The sequence below is a fragment of the Capricornis sumatraensis genome, chromosome 3 (genome assembly GCF_032405125.1).
Source record: "Capricornis sumatraensis isolate serow.1 chromosome 3, serow.2, whole genome shotgun sequence".
NCBI classification, from domain to species: domain Eukaryota; kingdom Metazoa; phylum Chordata; class Mammalia; order Artiodactyla; family Bovidae; genus Capricornis; species Capricornis sumatraensis.
The window spans coordinates 147,550,141-147,575,307 of NC_091071.1; the positions used below are offsets into that span (position 1 = coordinate 147,550,141).

The window sequence follows — 25,167 nt, forward strand, 5'->3', positions numbered from 1 at the left end:
AAAATGGTTGCACTTACAATATAAGATGTAATCATATGGCACTTTGAAGAGAATATTGCTAGATTTCTCCCCATAGGGAAGTGTTGGTAATATAGTGACTCAGAAACTAACAGTGACCTCTTTTCTTCAGCAATCTTTAATTTCTTAAAAGTTTACTGAATTGATAGACCTAGGGGTTCCCTGGTGGCTCAGTCAGTAAAGAATCCGCCTGCAATGCAGGAGACTTGGGTTTGATTTCTGGGTTGGGAAGGTCCCCTGGAAGAAGGATGGCAGCCCACTCCAGGATTGCAGCCGGGAGAATGCCCATGGACAGAAGAGGCTGGTGGGCTGCAGTTGATAGGGTTGCAAAGAGTCGGACATGACTGAGCAACTAAGCACAGAAAACAAAAGTGTGTTTCCATAGAATACAGACAGGGTGTTGGTTGGAAAATCTTTAATGTTTCTTTCAGGACATGAATTATTCTCACATCCTGGAGGTGTTGCTTGGAGGCATACAGAGTTCTGTTCTGGACTTAAACACTACTAACTTCCCAGCTGACCACTATGATAGAAATCTCACTGTGCTTTCAAATATTACATTATGGAGGCATTTTGTTGTGTGAAACACAGAGCTTTCTGGTTACAACTGAACTGAGCCCCAAAACTCACTTATAGTCAGTTTCCACAAAGACTGTCATAGAGTTACCTACCCCAGAAGTTTGTTCTAAGATGGATTTAAAACAGTGACCTGAAGTTCAGTGTTTCTGAGCTGTTCAGATCCACATCGCTGAGCTACTAGCTTCTGTAAAATGAAACTATATCCCCTCTTTGGGAACCTAGAAAGATCTTTCAAGCTTTGATATTTGTTCCTTTTTTTTTTACTTCACTGAAAGCAAATTCCATCTTACCTGGGTGTTTTCTGAGCAGGAGCAAACTCCAAAATTAGTGATAGGTTCTCCACTGCTGTTCCATTTTCCCAGACTGTCTCTGTTTAAACACCTCCTGCAAGTAAGAATGATATTAAAGTGAGGTGTGTGTACATTCTTATGTTTATGTATAAGCAGGTATTTAGTATTGAATTCAGGTATAGTTCTCAGTTCAATTTACTGATTTTTCACAACTTGAAAATATATTGCACTACCATTTCCAAGTGATCTGACATCTTATGGGGGAATGAGGGACAACACTTAACGATTAAGCAGTGCTGAGAACAAAGCTCATTGCCTCAATGTGGCAGGATGGAACTTCTTGATCCCTTTATTTTCTTTGCTCTTTTCATCCTCTCCTCTGAAGGGAAAGGGATTTTTAGAAAAATAATACACTAATGTCAAGTTTGCATGTGTCATACACTATTTTGAAAGTTTGAATTTTTGTTGCTATTCAGTTACTACATCATTTTGAATAAGCAACACTATATAGTGCAAAAGTCTGGGGACTGAAGTCAGAAGACATGTGTCTTGGCTTTAGCTACACAACCTACTCTTTAGATTTCTTTTGACAAGTATCCTAGTTCACATGAGCCTCAGTTTTTTTCATCTTAAAAATGAGATTAACAATTCACAGGGTGGTTGTGATTGTTTAATGAAAATATGTATACAAACAAACTTTACAAGTTATAAAGCACCTCTTACTATTTCAGTATAGCCTCACCACGGAATGAACTAAAGGAGATAAATAAAGTCTTAAAAGATAGACTTCAGTCAGAGCGCTGACCTCCTCAGTCAAACAACACACACTCACCCATCGACACTCTGCCACATACATGCACACACATGCATGCACGTGCACACACTCTGGAATGCTTGGAAAAAAAAAAAAAAAAGAACTACTTACGGATCACTGATATTCAAACACATGTTGTCAATGCCAGGGAAGCTCCACATTGCTGAGACCAGGTCTTTTGTGCTTGGGTGATAATTTCTATAATATTAAAGGACAGAAACAAATTCATGTTTCCTTCACTAGAGTTCCATATTAAACTCATTCTCATGAATAATTTGAAGAAATGACATATGCTGAATACAGGACTATTTTCTTAAAAACCTAAGAGAGCTATAGACTCAGAAAGAAGGTCACACAAAAAAATAAGCACATGTCTCTATTTGGCTGTCTTATTATTTTCCTATCACATGCATTTAGTGATCACCTACTGCATACATAACATTATATTATACACAATTCTGATACTGCTATTCTGTATTTAATAAAAAGTTATTTGCCATGTATTACAACAGATTGAGAACCCATACCTAATCTGGTTTTCCTGATTAAATATTCATTAAAAATAAAAATCTACCTTAACTTTATTTTTAGACAAATACAAAAATTCTTACAGTTGTTTGCTGGTGAGGGAAGTGTTATGTTGTGATAAATCAAACTATTTCTTTGGCAGGATCAGATATTGTGGCTCTGAGTTCTTTATTCTTCAGCATTTTATGACATTCATTCAGGCACAAATGCACCTCTAGAGGCATTGGGAAAATGTTGTTTCAGTTAAAGGAAAGACACTTACGCATAGAACGTTGTCTGTTCCGAGGTACCATAAAGAGATGGGGTGATTTGGAGCTCTGGATAACTGTTGCTGGAACTCCTCAGCGTGCCGAGGCCCATGGCGGTTGTTACAAAGACAATGGGGAGAATAACCTGTGCTATGAAGCCCTTCCAGTTCCGGCGGGTGTGATGGAACCTCTTAATGAGAATAGCCATAATCTTCTTCAATAACAGTTCAAAACCAACCGATCTCTCTCCTCTGGTCAGGATTTTGTCTGATTTTAAAAAAGAGAGAGAGATTTAACATGGTTATGGGAAATCTTGATAAATCAAGAAATAAAGTAACTTCAAAGACTATGGACCCTGCTTATTTAACTTATATGCAGAGTACATCATGAGAAACGCTGGAGGAAGCACAAGCTAGAATCAAGATTGCCAGGAGAAATATCAATAACCTCAGATATGCAGATGACACCACCCTTATGGCAGAAAGTGAAAAAGAACTAAAGAGCCTCTTGATGAAGATGAAAGAGAAGAGTGAAAATGTTGGCTTAAAGCTCAACATTCAGAAAACGAAGATCATGGCATCTGGCCCCGTCACTTCATAGGAAATAGAAGGGGAAACATTGGAAATAGTGTCAGACTTTATTTTGGGGGGCTCCAAAATCACTGCAGATGGTGATTGCAGCCATGAAATTAAAAGACGCTTACTCCTTGGAAGGAAAGTTATGACCAACCTAGATAGCATATTCAAAAGCAGAGACATTACTTTGCCAACAAAGGTCCGTCTAGTCAAGCCTATGGTTTTTCCGGTGGTCTTGTATGGATTTGAGAGTTGGACTGTGAAGAAAGCTGAGCACCGAAGAATTGATGCTTTTAAAGTGTGTTGTCGGAGAAGACTCTTGCGAGTCCCTTGGACTGCAAGGAGATCCAACCAGTCCATCCTAAAGGAAACCAGTCCTGGGTGTTAAATGGAAGGACTGATGCTGAAGCTGAAACTCCAATACTTTGGCCACCTCATGTGAAGTGTTGACTCATTGGAAAAGACTCTGATGCCGGGAGGGATTGAGGGCAGGAGGAGAAGGGGATGACAGAGGATGAGATGGCTGGATGGCATCACCAACTCGATGCAGAGGAGTTTGGTTGAACTCCAGGAGTTGGTGATGGACAGGGAGGCCTGGTGCGCTGCAATCATGCGGTCGCAAAGAGTCGGACACGACTGAGTGACTAACACTTTCACTTTCTTCATTGATCAGCTATGGGCCTGAGTCTCTCCATCTTAAGAAGCATATGTTAAAGTTCTTTGAAAATTATAAATTATTATACACAAAATATTCTTTGTCATATACATAGTAATCTTAATGTCAAAGTGAGACTTCTAGAATTATATAAGTGAATATTGTCACCAATCTCCTAAAGTCTCAGTCCAGAATCAATATGTATTACTGACTACTAATATTAAAGAAGTAGCTTCTATCAAAAGATTGAATTCAAATAAAATAAACAAGAGAGCGAAACATCTGGTGGGCTGCCATCTATGGGGTCTCACAGAGTCGGACACAACTGAAGCAAGTTAGCTGCAGCAGCAGCAGTAGCAGCAGTATAACTCATCCCTGTTGTCAGTAACTTGGTGACGGTAAGTCTAATTGGCTCTCATTATGGAGCCCAATCAGAGAAGGCGATGGCACCCCACTCCAGTATTCTTGCCTGGAAAATCCCATGGACAGAGGAGCCTGGTGGGCTGCAGTCCATGGGGTTGCTAAGAGTCGGAAACGACTGAGCGACTTCACTTTCACTTTTCACTTTCAGGCATTGGAGAAGGAAATGGCAACCCACTCCAGTGTTCTTGCCTGGAGAATCCCAGGGATGGGGAAGCCTGGTGGATTTCCGTCTATGGGGTCGCACAGAGTCGGACACGACTGAAGAGACTTAGCAGCAGCAGCAGCAGCATGGGGCCCAATGAAGTCACCTTAAACGTAGGAAAAGCAAAATGCTCTCCTCCAAAGTACAATTCTAGTTCAAGTACTTATTTGTTGCATTGTATTTAGAAATCTGGACTGACTACATAGCATTTTAAAACTCCATTTTTACCACTTCAGTCACAGAAAAGAGCTCATTGGAAAAAATGCCTAGCCTCCTCCCCAGAAAGCCTACCCCACTCCCACGTCTTCTGAGAGTGAGAGCTGCACAGTGGTGGAGGTCATAAACTGTGGCTTGGGCCTCTCAGCTGGTTCAGTGGTAAACAATATACCTGCCAATGCATGGGGTTGGGAGAGACACAGGTTCGATCCCTGGGTTGGGAATATCCCCTGGAGAAGGAAATGGCAATCTACTCCAGTATTTTTGACTAGAGAATCCCACGGATAGAGGAGTCTGGCAGGCTATAGTCCATGGGGTTGCAAGAGTCGGGACACAACTTAGTGACTGAGAATGCATGTCTCAGTAGTGCTCATACAACAAGATAATTTCAGCAGTCCCCTCTAAAAATAGTTTCAAATATGACATTTCTTCTGAAGGTCTGCCACCAAGCATTCTTTTACATGTGATAAAATGACAGTATTTGTCAACTCTGTGGATATTTTTAATCCTCCATCACAAATTATGCAGCACAAAAATTATGATCTTCATTTAGCTGATAAGAAAAAATACAAAGCTGCTTAATTTAAAATGAATTCCAATTAAATAGAGTGAACAAGTTTAAATGAGAACTCATATCTCTGCAAAGGGGAACTGCAGAAGGAGCTAAATATTGTAAGTTAATTAGTATGCTTTTCTGTTTCTTGAGAAATTACATGTCGATGACTTACAGGTGTATCAAATGGAGCAAATACGTGCTTTCTAAATGATAATGTCAAGGAGGGGAACGTTCTGACTGAAGAATAGTTTCAAATTAGGAGACAAATGCAGAGGCAAATGCATAACATTTGCTTCCTGAAGCAGATGACCCCGCTCTAAGTTCTCAATTCCATAGTCCCAACAATTATATTTCCAAAAGGTGACATCTGAGGAATCTAGCAGAGGAAAAATGAGACTCCCAAGTTCCAGAGTTATACAAACACCAGAGATTATATTTTCCGAATTTTAGAGTCAAGCAAATGTTTAATCATAAGTTCTATTCCTAGAGATTTTTCCCAATTTAAGCAAACTATTGAAATGATTACTCCATAATTTATACATGGTTTTACTATATGCTTCCTTAAGTAAATAGTATTTCCAAAGGCATAAACTAACTGTCAGAAAGAATATAAGACAGGATAAAAGCTATTTTCAAAAGAGCCCAATTCCTCAAAGCTGTGACAAGTAACAGAGTTTTCCAAACATATCTTGTGCGAAGAACTGGAGGTGGGAGGGAACCTATTATTATAGATTCTTCACTGTTAAGTCCGACTTCATGAATTCAGTGCATGCTCAGATGCTTCAGTCATGTTCGACTCTTTGCGACCCATGGACTGTAGCTTGCCAGGCTCCTCTGTCCATGGGATTCTCCAGGCAAGAATACTGGAGTGGGTTGCCATGCCCTCCTCCAGCAGATCTTCCTGACTCAGGGATCGAAACTCCATCTCATATGTCTCCTGCATTGGCAGGTGGGTTCTTTACCACTATTGCCACCTGGGAAGCCCTGTTGGAGACCATCAGTTATAAGAAGTGTTGAACTTGTTGAACACAAGTTGGAATAAGTCATATCCTGAAAATGACTTCTCATAGCTAGACAGGATACACATCACTACCCTAACAAGGAAGTTCACGTTCTTCAAAATATTTTTGCAATAGGGAATTCAATTTGGTGTGATAAATATTTCGTATATAAAAATAAAGGTTATATTTCTTTAGTCTTTTTAAATTTAGAAAGTATAAAGTTGAATTAAAAAAAATCTGTCCTGTGATTTTCTCATTTATGTTGTTCATTGGAATTAAGCAAAATGTGTACATTAGATTTATTTTACCATCTCTGTCTGTGAAATTGCTGCTGCTCACAGATAAATCATCAGGGGTTGAGATGCCATTGGTACAGGAACTTCCGATTTTCTTTGGTGTTAAGTGTTCAAGACTCATATTATTTTTTTGTGACTCTTTAGTCAAGTTCAGAAAGACCTAGAAAGAGAAGCAGGAACACTTCATTAGCATAAAAAATGTATGTGTTTTCTAGCTTTTAAGCTCAATTTTTATTTTAAATTTTTGTCACATTTATTGAGACTTTAAAGGAACATATTCGTAGTATAAGATATGTTTTCTCTAATTGAAGCAACATGCTTCTTCTCGGAAGTCAGTCTTACATAAGAATGGTACTGAGATAATTTTAAGATTTTCTGATTTGGTAAAATGTTTGTTTATAATTTTTATATAATCAAAAGCATCTTTATTTTTGTTTCCCTTTACTTCTTAAAACATTCATTAATTTTTTTCTTTTTAAAAAGAACTGTTCATATTTATTCTAGGGGTACAGCAAGTTAATCAGCCTCAAGCAAAAAGGGAATGTCCAGGTGTACCTCTTCCACAGTAGTATCTGAAATGCCATAGCATCCAATGTTGAGGTCACCCAGGCCACTGTCCAGGGCTCTCAGGAGTGAAAGATAGGCCCCCGAGACTTTGGTGCTAAATGGAGGCAGCACGTAGACAAGTTCTCCCCCGATGTCCTCCTTGAGGTAGGCGTCAGGGAGATGTGACTGGATCATTGCTGTCACAGCTGTGGTGTCACACACTGTACTTGCATTTAGATTTGGACTCTAGAGATGAGAAGAGAAGGTAAACACTCCCTTGTCTTCACACTGTAGGGCCCAAGGGCCCCGGTCAGAGGGTGGCGAGTTCTTTTAGGCCAGTACAGACCTGTGCCAGGGAGTATATCACTTCTCTCATGCTCCCTGTCCCACTGAGGGTCCCTACGGTTGTCTGTCAGTCACTATCCTCCTGGCTTCGTCTCCCACCTCACCCTGTCCCTTCCCCAGCCTCCTTGCTCACCTCCTCCCTCTCTCTCTTATCCCAGCAACAACAAACTTTCGGTTATTCAATGCTTCAGGCTCAGGCACGCTCCCTCCTTAGGGTCTTTGCAATTGTTCCTTTGCCCCAGATAGTGACAGGGCTCACTCTCTGCCTGGCCTTAACTCCTGGCTCATCTGTCACCTTCTCAGAGACCCTGTTTACTTAAAATGGCACTTCCTAGCATTCCCTATGCCCTTTCCTCTGCTTTATTCTACCCATAGTAGTTATCACTTGCTAATATTCTAAATTATATACTTATCAATTTTACCACCCGAATTCCCCACACTCCCAACAGAACATAAACTCCACGAGGGCAGAGATCTTAGCATCATCAGTTCACTGCTATATCCCCAGTGCCTAAGACAATGTCTTGGGCACATATTAAGATATCATATATAACTAATAAATAAAATTTCAACTGAATTAAGGAATGTGACAATGAACTACTTTTTATATTTTGGAAGTCACATTAGGATGATAAGATGTAAAATACATGAGAGTAGTCATAGCATATACATTTTGCACAACATAGATACATAGCACTATTTGAGATAGTAAAGGAGCCTTAGTAACTAAGCAGTTTTGTTCTTTGATGTGAAAGCATCACTGGTCTGTCTGAATTAGTATCCACATTACCAGTCGAGGAACACTGATCAGAAAGTGAATATGTGACTGTATATTCCTTCATTTGCTTTTTATAGAGTGGAAAATCTAATTTTTAGCCTTACAGGCTGAAATGTAGGGAAACTAACAGGCTGATCCTTCATCACTAGCTTTAAGTATAAACTTTCTTTTATCTAGTATGTTAGTTCTCAATGTGCAATCCCAGAACAGCAGCATCAGTGTCATATGTGGACACTGGTAGAAGTGTAGTAAATTCTGGAACCCCTTCCCAGATCTACTGAATCAGAGACACTCAAAGGTGGAACCAGAAGTCTGGATTTAACCAAGACCTTCAGCGGTTCTGACATTTGCTCAAGTTTGAGAAACATGAATCTAACATGTTAACAGTGAATTTCAGCAATGTATGAAGTTGGACAGATTCTACTTCTGTTTCACACCAAACTGAATATGACCCTACAATGAGGTATACTTTCTCTCCTGCTGCTGCTGCTGCTGCTGCTAAGTCGCTTCAGTCATGTCCGACTCTGTGCGACCCCATAGACGGCAGCCCACCAGTCTCCCCCGTCCCTGGGGTTCTCCAGGCAAGACTGCTGGAGTGGTTGCCATTTCCTTCCCCGATGCATGAAAGTGAAAAGTGAAAGTGAAGTTGCTCAGTCGTGTCTGACTCTTAGCGACCCCATGGACTGCAGCCCACCAGGCTCCTTGGTGCATGGGATTTTCCAGGCAAGAGTACTGGAGTGGGGTGCCATTGCCTTCTCCAACTTTCTCTCCTACAAACCTTTTTCTTAGTGAGTGTGAGGTGATACCCATCTCCAAATGCTTCCTTGAGATAAAACGGAGACCCACAGCAGCGCAGCCCTCCTTGCTCCAGGAAGGCAATGCGGTCACTCAGCACTTCAGCCTCATCCAAGTGGTGCGTCGACAGAATGATTGTTCTGGCTTGAAAACACAGAGAACAACCGAAAATGAAAAATGAAGCTACAGTTGCCAAGATATACTGAGTTAAAACAAGTAAATCCTGTGATTTATGGAGAGTCACATTTTATGAGCTAACGGAAACACTGATCAGAGGGGCTTCCAAAATGATCAAAGAGAAATTCAGAAGGGGTGTTCCTAAATACCTGAGGCGGGGGCGGTGTCCTTATAAGTTGACAGCAAATATGCTGTAAGGCTAAATGTCCATACTCTGTAGTGGGGGCAACATCTGTTAATCCCTTTTTCTGCTTCCTTGCCTTCACTTCCACTATCTCTCTCTGTCTCTCTCTCTCCCTCCCTCTTTTTCTTCACTATGAAAAAGCAGTAATTTTAAAGACTTTTGGAAAATTTCTCTCTGATTAATCCACTCCACTCTGATTGCTCCTTTGCCTCATATCCTGCTAGCACTTATTTAGTCTGTTTTCAGTTTATTTTCATTTGTGTATGTTTGGTATCTCTAATTAGATTCTAAGCTCCTCTAGGCAGAATTTGGAACTTCTGTTGGATTTGCATACTCTCACAAAGGTCAGTTAAGAGCTCAATTCACAGTGGGCTCTACATAATTACACACTAATTGATCCAGAAATTTAGCTAGAAGACAAGACCTGGGAAAAGGAAGAACACACCTTAGATGTTTAATGGAGGTTATAAACAGAAAAGACTTCAACTTGTGTGCTTGCATCCCAGAGGGCAAAACTATCACTGCTGGCTGGAGAAGTTATAAGAAGGTACTCATACCAGTTTTGTTCTTGGATATAACATCCCATATACTTCGCCGAGAACATGGGTCAACGCCAGTGGATGGTTCATCCAGAATTACCACCCTTGATCCTCCGATGAGAGCTATGGATATGGATAACTTCCTCTTCATTCCTCCTGACAGTGTTCCAACTCTCTTATGACGATGGCTATATAGTCCAGTATCTTTTAAAGTCCTTCAGAAATGATGGACAGTGGTTATGTTTTACACACAGAATATTTGAATTTTGGAAAAAAAGCACTCTAAATAAGAGGTATTCATTGAACAACTATTATGTGCTCAGCAAGATAAACTATTTGAGGATTCATGACACAGTTTTCTGTTGTTTATCATCTAGTTGGAGGTATAAAATTAATACTAAGAAAACACCATAAGGACTATATGGTTCATTATTTTATTCATTCATTTGACAAGTCTTTATTTATAGAGTCCCTGCCTGTTTTCTGCCAGACTGTGTTTTAGGTGCTGTGGAACAGCATCGAGCAGATAATGTTCCTAACCCACAAGGAGATGATGATATAGTATGATTGTGTATCAGGAGTAAGGCAGGGGCAATTCAGTTGATAAACATATTCCCAAGAAGATTATAATTTTCTATTTTATGATAAGTGTAATAAAAAAACAAATAACACTGGGTACATGAGATGAGTGCCTGGGGTGTGCTATTTTAGGCATCTGTTTTACACATGGTGGCTCCCTCAGAGAAGGTGATGTTTGAGCAGAGACCAGAAAGGGGTGGAGTAAGTCTAAGGGCTGTCTGGGGAAGGCTGCTTTAAGTAGTGGGAACATGGGGAGCCTGGAGGCGGGAGCAGGCCCAGCGTAACTGAGCGTGCACCTGGGCGAGCATGCCTGGAGCAGAGTAAATGGGGAAGAAGCAGAAGGACATAAAATCAAAAGCGACTGAGGGCAGGTCAGGAAGAGTCTCACAGGCCTCGATAAGGACATTCCTGAGTTTCACACTGAATGCGGTGAGAAACCATTAGAGGGCTTTGACAGAGGAATGACATGTTCTAATCTGTAGTTTAAAAAGTTCACCCTGACTGTTCTTTGAAGAATAGACTGTACAAGGGAAAGTAGAAGCCAGGGGTCCAGTTAAGACTTGTATGGTGGCCATGGAGATTGTAAACAGGAATGGGGGCAATACAGGAACCAGAAATGAAGGCAGCTATTTCCAGTGCAATAACTGGAGAATGTATACAATTCTCATAGGCCCTTATACAAACCCATAGGCCCTTAAATGTATGCAATAGCAGGAAAGTGGAAAAACTGAAAACAATTGTTTCCTGAGAAACTGTTTCTATTGGTATTATTATTGTAACTTGACTTCTTTTTGAGAGAAGTTAACCAGCACATGTTCTCATTCCTGTCATATCTGACCTTTTCACTTCTTCATGCAGCTGCTTTTTAGTCCAGTGAGGAACTTTGATGGAGCCGTAGAGGAGAAGGTGCTCCTTGGTGGTGAGGTAACTGAACAAGACATCATGCTGCATGCAGACGCCCATGTTCTTCCGCACAATGTGCAGATCTGTTCTGATATCTTTTCCATAAACAAAGATGGTACCTGCTGAGGCCCCAAACAGTCCAGTCAACATGGAGCTGGAAATGAAGAAACCATAAGTTAGGTGCGAACCAAAACTTTGATCTAGGTTTTTGGACTAAATATATCTTAGCTGTTAGCAAAAATATGTTACAGTGTATCTTCCCAGGGCAGGTCAAGCTATGAAGTAAAATCGGATTAATTGGGAGTAAGAATTAAAATTGCTTTTAAGCTTCTAATACTTTAGTGTTACAGAAGCACTACATGTGATGATGATGGTGGGTGGTGGTGGCAATAATGACTGAAAGGGTTGGGCTTTTTAATTGCAAATTCACTCCCTTCTTCAGCAAACTCCCACACATGCCTGGCATCAGGTAGTTCCCATAGGCCATTAAGACTCAAATTTCTATTTTCCACGTGAACTTTGGTCATCTTCAGTCCCCCACTCTACCCTGTGACTAGAATATTCTCACCTACAGAACTCCTCATCGTATTTCAGATGGTCAGTAAACTGGGCAGTTATTTAATATCCATCTTCTCCACTAAAATGTAAGCCCCATGAAGTCAAGGAAAGGACATATATATTTTTTGTACCACTCTTACCATCCAACTAGTGTCTTACACATAATAGATCTTAAAGGACTACTGTGGATTAAATAGAGAATCAAAACAATGTGTGATTCTTCCCATAAAAATGCATTAAAATCAAATAACGTATTTCTTTATATATTCCTTATACTAAGAAAACTACAATGGGGACTTTCTCAGCTAAAATGATAGCCTCATCAAAATCTTTCTCCATCCCTTTTCTTTATTGTCCTCTTATTGCTTATTAGAAATCTTAATTTTTAAGCACTGTTTTCTCAGCATGGCAACCCACTCCAGCATTCTTGCCTGGAGAATCCTCATGGATAGAAAAGCTTGGTGGGCTACAACCCATAGGGTCACAAAGTTGGACACCACTGAAGAGACTTAGCACAAGCACAGTACATTCTCACTAGAAAGCCAACTCTGCACTGAAACAGGTCAGATAAATGAGAGCAGCTGCATGTTTGCTCTTTTCATAACTCTCTTTTGTCCCCTTTTAATTACTGAAAAATATGTTTTGGCAAGTCACTGAGCTTACTCATGATGACAGTAAACAGCATATCTGACAATGGATACTTTTTCCCAAATAAGGCCAGAACACCAGCAGCATCTTCGAGCTCACTCCAAGCAAAGCCTAGTGGAGCACTGGAGGTGAGTCACAGAAACAATTTCAAAACAATGTCACTTTTAAAACCATTCAAATCTTTTCTCTATTAGGACACAGGAAAATGCTAGTTAAGTGGAGAGAGGAAGAACAGCCCATGTACTATTTGTGAACTTTTTGATCTATATCTGATAGCTAGTGATTCTTTTCTTTTTTCTTTCTTTCATGAATCAAGGCAAAGGATCCATTTAATAGAGCAGGTGGGGCTGCGTGTGTTTATACCAAGATTTGTGAATCCAAACTGGCATACAGGCCAGAATAAAAATGCAAATAAGTGAAACAGACTGACTGTATGAGGCAGTAAAGTTGGTGGGGAGCTGGGATGAACCAGAAAGCAGATACCCTCTTTAAGAACAGTCACTAGTAAGTCCAAAACAATTGTCTAAAGCCTGTAGGTCCAATGTTGCCAAAACTTTCTAATATTTAAGAGATGACAGGAATGTTTATTTTTATTTGAAAACTCTCCTATTTTTATTTGAAAACTGGCACAGAAATAAAATATTTTAAGAAGTACTAGTGGGCCAATATTAGGTAGATCAAAATGAACCTATCTGGTGGGTCTGATCCAGACTTTGAACTCACAGGTTGGACCTTGCTTCTACAGTAAGCAAGTTGAGGTATCTTAACCTATCTGGGAGCTGTAACAACTCTATTTTTATGAAAGGATTGAGGAAATATTAAGTAATATGCTTCCACGACACCTGAGTATTGAAAAGTAACATACATGGTGGTAGTCTTCCCGGCTCCATTGGGCCCCAGCAATGAAGTAATATGACCTTCATAGAAGTTCAGATTGAGGTTATCAACAGCAATTTTTGAGCCATAGATCTTTGTGACCCCATGCAGAGCAACCCCAACTGTGAGATCTTTAGGTTCAGGCTCAATGTTGGAGGAAAATTTGTATTCAGGACCTGGAGAGAAATCAAGAGAAGAGTTGTAAGCTCACAAGGAAAGAAAATGCAGCCAGATTTAGACTTTTCCTTAATTAAAAACTGAAGACTATAGATACAAGCCTCAAAGTAAAAAATAATTCCAGATATAAATGGTCTATTATAGTCTTCCGCCTTCTCACTTGTTTTAAAAATGAATGAGAGTGTTGGAACCACACTCTAAGGTTTATATTACCTGTCTCTGTCAGAAAAAGTAGTCTCAGAATATAGAATCATAATACTGAATTCTCCTTTATTAAAATCAAAGATCTCAAATATTCAAAATACAAGTTTAAGGCTTGGTCTTCCAATTGAACAGGGTGATACCTATGTATAGAATAAATGTCTATACTTGGTGGACAATGCTTACTCAGATCTGTAGTTATAGAATCAGTTCATTAATTACTCTCTACATTTCCTTCATGTATTACAAAAGAACTAGTCATATGGGTCATCCTTACTTTATAAAACTGACACTGTTCACCCAATGTCAGTAAGTCACAAGCCTTAAATTGTTTGTTCTTGGTTGGTGATGGGTTATGCTAAATTATCCATACTTGTTACTTGGTTACTCCTTATGACTAGTGACAGATGGCTGGAGTGAGGGGTGCAGACTGTGGCCAAGGAACAAAATTTTTCTCTGTGTGAATCTAACTGGACCACAAAGGGATCTGCAATCTTGGCCTAATTAGCACCATATGCTAACCAACTGAGTTAATGAGCCCAGAAAAAGCCACGATTTAATCTCCCTACGAGTCCAAACACATATGTGTAGATATATTCATCCATAACTAAAAGGATGATAATTTTGCCATTTAGAAAAACATAATTAAAATCACTAGTCATGTAAATTTTATATCACTTCTCTCATAATAATGCATGTTGTTGACCTACTTGTCTTACTGGCAGATGGGTTGGTGTTCTGCATCATGATATTAGTAAACATAAGCCCATTGCTTTTCTCATGATTCACTTCTGCACATCCCAATCGTTCTTTCCAATAGGAAGGAAGGAATGGAAAATACCAAGGAGCTGCCATACCATATGTACCTGTAACAAAAATGTATTAGGAAAAGTAGTTTTAAATCTATTGTTAACATTAAGCATCAAAAGTTAAATAACAGTATTTAGTATGCAATATTTAGGGAATATTTTCATTTTTTTGATACTATATAAAACTAAAGTTGTCTCAGTTTCCAAAGTAAAGTAAAAAAGAAAGCAGTTTTTAATTCTTTCCTTTATAAACAGCTTCACTGGGTACAGTTATATACTATAAAATTTAATCATTGTAAATGTAGAGTGTGATGATTTCTAGTAAATAAAGTTTTGCAACCAGAACAACAATCCCCAGATTCCAATAACTCCAAAAAGTTATCTCATGTGCTTTGCAAATAATCCTTGGTTTCAACCCAAGTCAGAGGCAACCACTGATCTGCTTTGTCTCCACATTTTTCTCTTTTACAGAAATTTTGTATAACTGGAATAGAGAAACAATCTTTCATTAATTTATAGAATCAAAAACATGCAAATATAAATAAGACTTAATGGCAAAACTTCTGAGCATGTTGAAGTTTTAACCATTTGAGGCCTTGGAGGCGAAGCCCACTAGTCTTGTTCCATTGAATTTGATAAATTTTCCTTAGAATTAAGAGACTTGATTTTTGCCTTTTATAATATCTCATACTCCTATTTAGAAAGACCGGACTCCATGCTTCTTAATTCATTCTATCCTTTAAAGGAATATCAGAGGAAAAAAAATCAACAGTGCATTATCTCAGGCTAGAAAATTTTGGTTAGTTTTGGGATTGAAGTATTTTTGGAGATGATATTTGGCAAATAAAATATTAGAAAATATATATTAGCAGTTTTATAATGATGACAATCATGAAAAGCATGTATGTGTAGGAAGAATGATCATACCTGGGAAAACGTTCCGGATATACCAAGCAATAAGGAAATAAATGAAAGAGTCAGCTAGGATTAGACAGCACAGCCAGCCAAATGAAGTGGTGTCATCTTGAACTGGGGAACTGTACATATTTTCCCACTGAAGACCTAAGTGAACACATACATTTATTTTTCCATGAAACATTTTGTAGGTGTGAAAGATAAAATCCAGTTGAAAAGAAAGTGAACCTACCAATGCCTTGCTCCTCATAGCGTGCAATGTACTGACCTGCATAACTGAAAGCTGTTGGAGACAGCAGGCTCTGTGAATAAAATCAACCACAATGATAGTTCTTGTAGATTTCATACATTTCACCCAGAGAGGTCTTAACCTATTTCAAACTTTAGGCCTGTATATAGGTAAAACTGAGACTAACTCTCTAATCGTATTTAAAAGCACAGAGGTCTCTTACCACGCACACTACAACTTTGGAGGAAGAGGGGAGGAAATGCAGAAAACAGAAGAAGGAAAACTATAACTTGAAAAATATTTGTCAAAAATCCAAAATACATATCTAAACATATTAAATGTTGTTCAGCAATTTACAAAATTGGTAATTATAGAGTAATGCAATGTAAGATTAACATCAAATGAAATGTTAGGGGCCAGAAGATGTTTTTACTTCATAGACTGTCTTCAAGTAATAAAAGTTTTACGCATGAAAATATATTAAAATGTCAATTGAGTACTTATAATGCAACAAATAAAAAGTTTAAATGTTTAAATACAAGGTGGCCAATGTTAAATGAAAGTTATTTATCCCTTTCTATTTCCACAAACAACAAAGTTCTAATATGAGCCTCAGTCAATGGCGAAATTTACTTCTGCTTTCCAAATTTCAATATCAGTGAACTTAATGCTTTCATTAAAATTCTGAAATTAATTTGATACTTTGAATTGAAAAAGCAGAAAAGAATTCAAAATTGATTATATGCTATCAGTGCATTTGTATTTATGCCTGTAGGTTACATGTCATAAAAACCACAAAAATTAGTTATATATGAGAACAATGCCAGTAATAGATGTTCTAAGATATTTATGGAACTGGGCCAGAGATAAGTTAGAATTCTTGATGATTTTCAAAACATGATATATTACATTTTAACTGCTCTTTCTTACAGCATCATTATGATTTTAGAAACAGCGGAGGAAAAGTTTTCTTTTCATAGTCTTACACTTGTATGGCAGACAATGATTAGGACAGTTATGCATATTTTGTAATTACTGAACTTGTACATTTAGAGGGTCTAAACACACACAAAAAAGTTCATTCCTTTCATACCCTGGCCATTCAGTTGTGACAGCTTACTTACCATGAATACTTTTATTACATAGCTCAACTCATTTTCAACTGTAATCAGAACAATAAATGGAAAAAAGGCAATGATGTAAATGAGACTTCCGATCAGAGCTGCAATGTTGGTGCTGTTGAAGAAGACACTGATCAGATAGCTCATGGCAATAACCGAGAAGCTGTAGTCCGAAAAATACAGGAACAAAATGAACCCATTTGTTTTAGGAAGAATATTGCCAAACTTGAGTATGATGATGAGGATGACGATGGTAATCAGCAAAAATCCAACACTCTCTATGAGCCAGGCAAAAAAGTGGCTGCAGGAGTTTACTCCCATCATCTTCATGTACTGTAAAAACGAAAATGTGTTAGTTTCTTCTTAAGCTAATATATTCTCAGATGACAATTATTCCTGTACCATTCCAAAATGTCCATGAGACTCTTCAAACACATAAAACTAGGCATTTTAATGATGTTTCTAAGTATAGCATTTGTCCACACTCACTATGTGACATTAACATGGCTATTTATTTCAGTCCATCTTAGATTGTAGCTCCCAGACTGCCCCAATGTAATGAATGATTTGGATGGTGAGGTTTGTTTTATTTTTTGACAAACTCATTTTATAACTGGTATCTAAGTGATGTTTCTAGATTAAACTAGTTGAGAATAGACAAAAATTTAGGTTATCCCCTGCAGAATTTTACAACATGAATTTGATATTTGTGCAGGTAAGAATATTTCAAGTTGGTGAAAACTCATGATTTATTTCAAATTCAATATATGGACTGAGATAATAAAACTCCATTATTTTCAACTAAACATTAATGAACAACACAATAATTATTCATATTCCTGTAAGAAATAAAGTAGACTAGATTCCTAAGATGTTAAACTATGCAAACTTTGAAGAAGACTTTCTACTTTTTGGCATAATTTCCCTATCCTTAAAATCACTAACAATCTAGGTCAGGTTTGTTATCTTTGTTTTCCAAAAAAATAAAAAAAAATTCCATGCACCCAAAATGAACACATACATCTTAGATAATCTCTACCTCTCTCTCAACTGATATTATGTATTATCTCAGTGATATCCTTAGTGGTCAAGGCATTCCATCAAGGTGGAAAGACAGACCAACATGAGGTGTTTTTGCGTTAACTCAAAAGGATTCTGAATGATCTGAAGCCCCCAGGATCTTGGGTGTTTTGAATCAGTGACTTGAGTTTATACCCGGTTTCTAGTTGTAACAACTCTTGATTAATAGTAAGTTTATGAATCTAATATTCCATCTTAAAAAGAACAAAATAAATGTTCCACTAACAGCTTTGTAATCCACTATTTTTTTTTTTTTTGAAAAATCAAGGATGTACAATGTCCTCCCCTTTAAATCTAACTTGTCTAGGAAAAAAATAGGGAATGTGTCAAATCTTTTACTATACAAGCAAAATATGATTTTTACTTTCTGCCTTTGCAATTTATCACGTTTTGATAACTCTGTTGCTCCAGTTGTTACCATGGAAACAGCTCCCTGACTGCCACTAGTCTAAGCTGTGGGCCTTAAGCTAGTCACCACTAAGGAAGTCTTGTGTCTTTTCCTCTTAACTTTGCCCTTTTCCTCACCCTCTTCTCTCCCTACTACTCCTTTCCTCCCAGACCCTGCACACTTTGCAGGAAAGATTCAACCTATGTTTCTATAGGAATAGATGTGTGCGTCAAAGTAAAAAAAAAATCAGCATGGAGTAAAGATTCACTATGGAAGGTTTTATCCAATTGCTATGTACCTATCATTGAAAAGAAAATTAGATTTTGGTGTAAAAGAGACCTCATAGATCTTATTTTAGCAATTTCCCTGTACCCCACCTAATTTGCAAAATTACTGTGTCATGTTTGATGCCTTCATTTCATACATACCAATTTTTTTTTGTATTTTGGCCTTTCCCATTATTTGTATTTTAATGTTTTTAATGTTATTTGAATATAATTATATGAGAAGCTATAGAACCCATGTAACTATCTGAAAGCTGATATTCACCACTTAATTTCATTGGCCTATACAAAAATTTTCTCCTCCACCCAACAGCAATGTATGTCAGGAGGAGGCAGTATCACTATATTTTACAAAGTGGATATGAAGTATCCAGAATGCTATCAAGGACATGAAATAGAGCTGACTTCATGTTTATAAATGTGTTTTCCTTCCCTGACAGTGAATAGCTTCAGTATAAAACATTTATATATCTAGACAATTCTCCATTCATAGCCTTGTTAAAAATAATTTAGCAAACCCAAAGAGCAGGAGTGAAGGTGTTTATCATGGTAATTTGGAACTTTTCAAGGCTCAAGGTAATTTGGAAGTTTTCAAGGCTCAAGGTAATTTGGAAGTTTTCAAGGCTCATGATCAGATTTCTATTCCCAAGAACTGGTAAAAATTGGAGACTGATCATTGCTTTTTATCAAAATAGAACAGATTAGGTGTTTCCAACAGTGTTTACTACTTAGCATTCTAGCATCAAACTTCAGAATTAAACTTCAGGATTTTATGCCATGAGAAGAACAGCTGTTATATATAAAAAGAAAAAGCAATGAGTGCATGTAGGTCATCCATAAATTATCCAGATTCACTGCCAACTTTGTGATAATCAACAAGACCAAGCTTGCTAATGGAAGGTGGCCCACAGAGAACGACTGGCTGTGCTATCTTGGATATCGTTGGTGTCGCCTCAGAGTGACAGATGCAAGTGCCAGCTTGTAATCAAACAGCCACTTGTCTCAAGTCTCCCAAACCTGCTGGAGCAATTCATCAATATCTGATAACCTGTTGCTCAGGAAAACCCCTCTGGACAGTATCAAACTCTGCTCCAGTTCTCAGCAGAAAATAATGAGAAGAAAGAGATTCTGTGAGATTTTAGACAAATGAGTCATCATATTCAAGAGAAGCTTATGCACAGGGACTGACATTAAATACTATCAAAAAAAGAAATCATAAATATACATATATTTACTTGACAGCAATGTTTTCATTCAACAAGAATGTCAAGAACTGGTTAATAATATTTTTGTACTTCAAATTTTATATTCTGTTATAGATATTTATGTTTTTGTTTTTAGTAGGATATAAAGGATATTGTGATCATTACTTGGAATATTCCATATTCTTACGAGTAGGATGAATAGCATATACCAATAAGACATAAAAAGGAGTAAACTGGTATTCAAAAAAAGGAGACAAAAACTTGTCTCAAGTGAAGTACCATAGAACTACAGACTTTTGCATAATTTTTGGCAATCATTCTGCAGACTACAGATATTTTAGGATACCTGTCTGAACTGAGAGAAAGGACTCCAAAATTTTGTCTCAAACTGAATATAAACAATGAAATCCCCATAAATGACTTATTTTAGACCAAATAGATGAAAATAACCATAAAACCAAAACACAGTGTGAAAAACAACTCTTCTGCATGATATAAAATCAGCCTTTGTATAGTTTTATATTTTAATTTTAAAAAGCAAGAAACGCAGAATAAAGCTCAACTGAAGGGCGTTTTGAAATAGTTTTCTAACTATATAATTAATTTTATCAGTAAACTTATTGGGCATTAGTATTTGTACTAAGTCTCTTCAACAAGTTAAAGGAATTTACTAGAATCATACCATAATGAGGTCAAAGATGAATGCCTTTGTTGAATTAGCAACTGACCTGATTTCTCTGTCCAAATATGAGAACAATTACAGAAGGAAAAAAAGATGTTTTGTTTTGTTTTTTTACTTTTTTATTCAATTGGAATGAGAAGGAAGTAAAGAATGGGCAGCTTTAGATCTTAGTGAATATTAAAATGATAATATTAAGAAATGATCTTGAGTTGCTGGTAATCTAAGAGACTGTCCACCATTATCTTCAAAAGTCCTAAGTAGTCTATGCTACTAAAATAAAATTGTGAGAGGGAAGGTAGCTACGATATGGAAAAGGACTAGTCAGAAGTGCTAAAGAACTGTTAACATATCTTGATTGTCCTCGCCACATAAAAGAACAGATATCTACATGATGTGAATAGAGGTATAACATAATTCTAGGGTGTTAAATATTACTGCAAAACATAAATGTATCAAATCAACAATTTGTACACCTTAAACTTGCATAATGTAATACATAAATTTTCAGTAAAAAATAAGTAGAATAAAATAAATAAGCTCAATTAAAAAAAAAAGTTTAGCATATGGGGAGGGAGGTGGGAGGGGGGTTCATGTTTAGGAACACATGTACACCCGTGGTGGATTCATGTCAATGTATGGCAAAACCAATACAGTATTGTAAAGTAAAATAAAGTAAAAGAAAAAAAAAAAAGTTTAGCATGGCAAAGTTCAAGAAATGGTGTGCCTTGTAATTATTATTAACCAAAAATTACTCTAAATAAATACAACACAGAGATGAACACACACACACACACACACACACACACACACACACACACACACACACACACACACACATTGTCTGTTGGGGTTAAAAAAAAGCCAGTCCAGATCCACCATTCACTAATCTATAGTCTTTAGCAAGTCATCTCTCACTTTCTGGGCTCAGCTTTTTCATCTCGAAAAAGGAGGAGACTAGTTTAGAACCGTCAGTGGTGGAAGGAGGTGAGCAGGTGTATTAGGAATATTTTGCTTCCATTAATTTATCTCACAAATAGAGCATATTCCTTTAAATTTGGGACACTGCTGATTTTAAGATGTGTCATTACTATAACTGCCACCAAGAAAGAATAATCACTGCCAAATGAATTATGACACCCTATCAAATATATCTCAATTTCAGAAGCTTTAAAATGTGAACAAAAAATCATTATCTTTGAATTGATAAAAAGTGAATAATTGAATGCCTCTTCTGTTCTGGCAGTGAGAAAGTACATTCTGGAAATATAAGGTTGAATAAAGTCTAGATGACATGACTCAAAGAGTTTAGGGACTGGGCACAACTGAATATCAACTGAAAGACTCAAATCCTGATGTTCTGATTCCAAGTTCAATAATCTTCCACTATGTAACTTTGACTCCCAAGACTAGCTGGTTAAATTTTGAAAGTGGATGCCTGCAAAATGAAGACACAGAGCTACCAAACAGAAACTAGTTCACCATTAAAAATGCCTTTCATATCTTCTATTGAGAAAAACTCTTTACTGTGCTTTGATATTTTTTGGTGACACCCCAAAATATCTCTACATTCAGAGAGTACCATTTTCAAGCCAAAATAACATAATATGCATGTATTATACACACACACACATATAGAATAGACAGATACATAACACATGTACACATATACTGCATTTCTAACATTTTAAGGTGGATGTTTATTTTGCTATAGAAAAGAACTCAGAGTCTATCACAGTTTTCTACTTCAAAGTTTTCTTTTAATTTGTAAAGATTCACTTCTAAGTACTAGGAATCAGACAGAAAAATATAAGGTACAAGCTTGCAACCAAAGTTATGGTCCAGGATGTGGACTTGAGCTTTGAAACTGGGGTTAAGAAAACATTGTACACAGTTCTGAAAACAACACGGCTCAAACCAGTTGATGAGACCTTTACTAAATTATAACTGAAATATAAAAACACAGCTGAAGGTTACCTTAGGAAGCATCACTACGAACAAAACTAGTGGAGGTGATAGAATTCCGGTTGAGCTACTTCAAATGCTGAAAGACGATGCTGTGAAAGTGCTGCACTCAATATGCCAGCAAATTTGGAAAACTCAACAGCGGCCACAGGACTGGAAAAGGTCAGTTTTCATTCCAATCCCAAAGAAAGGCAATGCCAAAGAATGCTCAAACTACTGCACAATTGCACTCATCTCACATACTCGTAAAGTAATGCTCAAAATTCTCCAAGCCAGGCTTCAACAATATATGAATTGTGAACTTCCAGATGTTCAAGCTGGTTTTAGAAAAGGCAGAGGAACCAGAGATCAAATTGCCAACATCTGCTGGATCATCAAAAAAGCAAGAGAGTTCCAGAAAAACATTTCTGCTTTATTGACTATGCCAAAGCCTTTGACTGTGTGGATCACAATAAACTGTGGAAAATTCTGAGAGAGATGGGAATACCAGACCACCTGACCTGCCTCTTGAGAAATCTGTATGCAGCTCAGGAAGCAACAATTAGAACTGGACATGGAACAACAGACTGGTTCCAAATAGAAAAAGGAGTATGTCAAGGCTGTATATTGTCACCCTGCTTATTTAACTTCTATGCAGAGTACATCATGAGAAACGCTGGGCTGGAAGAAGCACAAGCTGTAATCAAGATTGCCGGGAGAAATATCAATAACCTCAGATATGCAGATGACACCACCCTTATGGCAGAAAGTGAAGAAGAACTAAAGAGCCTTTTGATGAAAGTGAAAGAGGAAAGTGAAAAAGTTGGCTTAAAGTTCAACATTCAGAAAACAAAGATCATGTCATCCAGTCCCATCACTTCATGACAAACAGATGGAGAAACACTAGAAACAGTGGCAGAATTTATTTTGGGGGGCTTCAAAATCACTGCAGATGGTAACTGCAGCCATGAAATAAAAAGATGCTTACTGCTTGGAAGAAAAGTTATGAGCAACCTAGATAGCATGTTCAAAAGCAGAGACATTACTTTGCCAACAAAAGTCCATCTAGTCAAGGCTATGGTTTTTCCAGTGGTCATGTCTGGATGTGAGAGTTGGACTACAAAGAAAGCTGATCACCGAAGAACTGATGCTTTTAAATTGAGGTGTTGGAGAAGACGCTTGAGTCCCTTGGCCTGCAAGGTGATCCAACCAGTCCATCCGAAAGGAGATCAGCCCCGAATGTTCATTGGAAAGACTGATGCTGAAGCTGAAACTCCAATACTTTGGCCTCCTGATGTGAAGAGCTGACTCATTTGAAAAGACCCTGATGTTGGGAAAGATTGAAGGAGAGAGGAGAAGGCAACAACAGAGGATGGGATGGTTGGATCGCATCACCGACTCAATGTACATGAGTTTGAGTGAACTCTGGGAGTTGGTGATGGACAAGGAGGCCTGGCATGCTGCAGTCCATGGGGTCGCAAAGAGTTGGACATGACTGAGTGACTGAACTGACCTGAAGAAGTATAGGCTCAAATTCTAGGACAACCCTGGAAGTCTGATGTTGAACTAACAAAAACATGAAGCAGTGTTTTGTACTTTGTAAGGAGAAATCATCAATTGCCTAAAAGCACTGGCAATGTAAGTCTGAAAAGTACAAGGGCTAACAGGTTACTCTAATCTCATTATTTCAGCTTGTCAGGCAGGCCTTGCAATAAATTATTGTGCCCTGGCTTTGAAACATTTCCCCTATGTTTTCACCTCACTTCATGAGTGTAAGAATGGGTTCATTATACAATTAGCAGATAAAATAATTCTATTACAATACAATCCAAAAATCACACAATGCTGTTTCATAAATCCTAAAAAGAAGTAAGATATTTTGGATTTGGGGATAATGATTAAGAATATGCTCCAGAAGAGATCATGCTTATATCCCAAGTCATGTCTTTCATTGTAATATTTTTAACATAATCAGTAGCATAACATGAAATTCTTAGTCTTTATAAAGCACAATTCAGTGAGAGAGAATTGAAGGGGACAAGGTATACTAGAATGAGAATTTGCTTTTTGAGAGATGAAACAAGACATATATCTTTGCCCATGTCCATGTGTATATCTATACCTATATCTATATCTATGTATCTTTATTTGGGCTTAATTACTATGCCAACAGTTTTCCTGCCTTAGGAGTTATTATTATTATTAGCATTTCAACTTCCTCTGTTAAAGTCTAAGTCTTACAGGTAACTTCTTGGGCAAAAATTACTGTCAGAATTATAAACTGTATTCAGATTATATTCAGATTTTGGTTTTCAGAAACACTTATAAGACAACTTCTATGCAATTTTTTGAGAAGACAAAATATTTCCATACCAGCTGTCTTAATGATTCATAAAATATTTTCCCATCTAATTCACCAGATATGGGTTAGGCTTTCTGAGTTTGCTCAGGTATTATGAAAATCATAGTCATTAATTATATATCCAAGTAGAACTTATTTGTAAGAAGAGATTCTCAACATACCTCATGAAGCCGGAGGTCTTTCTCATAAACAAGCTTTTTTACAAATGCAGCTATAAATACAACCCAGGCAACCATGAGCACGATTGGAAGAGAATAAGAGACACTGGTTAGGAAGCTGTAAGGAAAAACAGAAACAAAAATTCGTGACCAAAACGAATGCCGCATTTGCTGATTATAGTATACAAAGAACACACTCCCTCCTATATTGAAATTATATTTTTTAATATTTAGAATAATTATTAATATGACTATTTTATTTATGAAGTGTGAAGCTGAATTAACA

The 25,167-nt window shown here is 37.5% G+C and overlaps 1 protein-coding gene across 1 annotated transcript in view; it reads right to left on the reverse strand.

The window, feature by feature from the left end:
• The window catches only part of ABCA12 (ATP binding cassette subfamily A member 12), a 210,085-nt gene that overhangs the window by 39,487 nt on the left and 145,431 nt on the right, over positions 1 to 25,167 (reverse strand). The window contains exons 23-36 of the mRNA XM_068967745.1: positions 24,885 to 24,999; positions 16,785 to 17,114; positions 15,664 to 15,733; positions 15,444 to 15,578; positions 14,427 to 14,573; positions 13,319 to 13,505; positions 11,183 to 11,401; positions 9,784 to 9,980; positions 8,849 to 9,009; positions 6,957 to 7,193; positions 6,414 to 6,561; positions 2,492 to 2,744; positions 1,813 to 1,899; positions 888 to 981 (exon numbers count right to left, since the gene is read on the reverse strand). Coding sequence (XP_068823846.1) covers positions 888 to 981; positions 1,813 to 1,899; positions 2,492 to 2,744; positions 6,414 to 6,561; positions 6,957 to 7,193; positions 8,849 to 9,009; positions 9,784 to 9,980; positions 11,183 to 11,401; positions 13,319 to 13,505; positions 14,427 to 14,573; positions 15,444 to 15,578; positions 15,664 to 15,733; positions 16,785 to 17,114; positions 24,885 to 24,999 — 2,380 coding nt within the window. The remainder of the gene's footprint in view (positions 1 to 887; positions 982 to 1,812; positions 1,900 to 2,491; positions 2,745 to 6,413; positions 6,562 to 6,956; positions 7,194 to 8,848; positions 9,010 to 9,783; positions 9,981 to 11,182; positions 11,402 to 13,318; positions 13,506 to 14,426; positions 14,574 to 15,443; positions 15,579 to 15,663; positions 15,734 to 16,784; positions 17,115 to 24,884; positions 25,000 to 25,167) is intronic.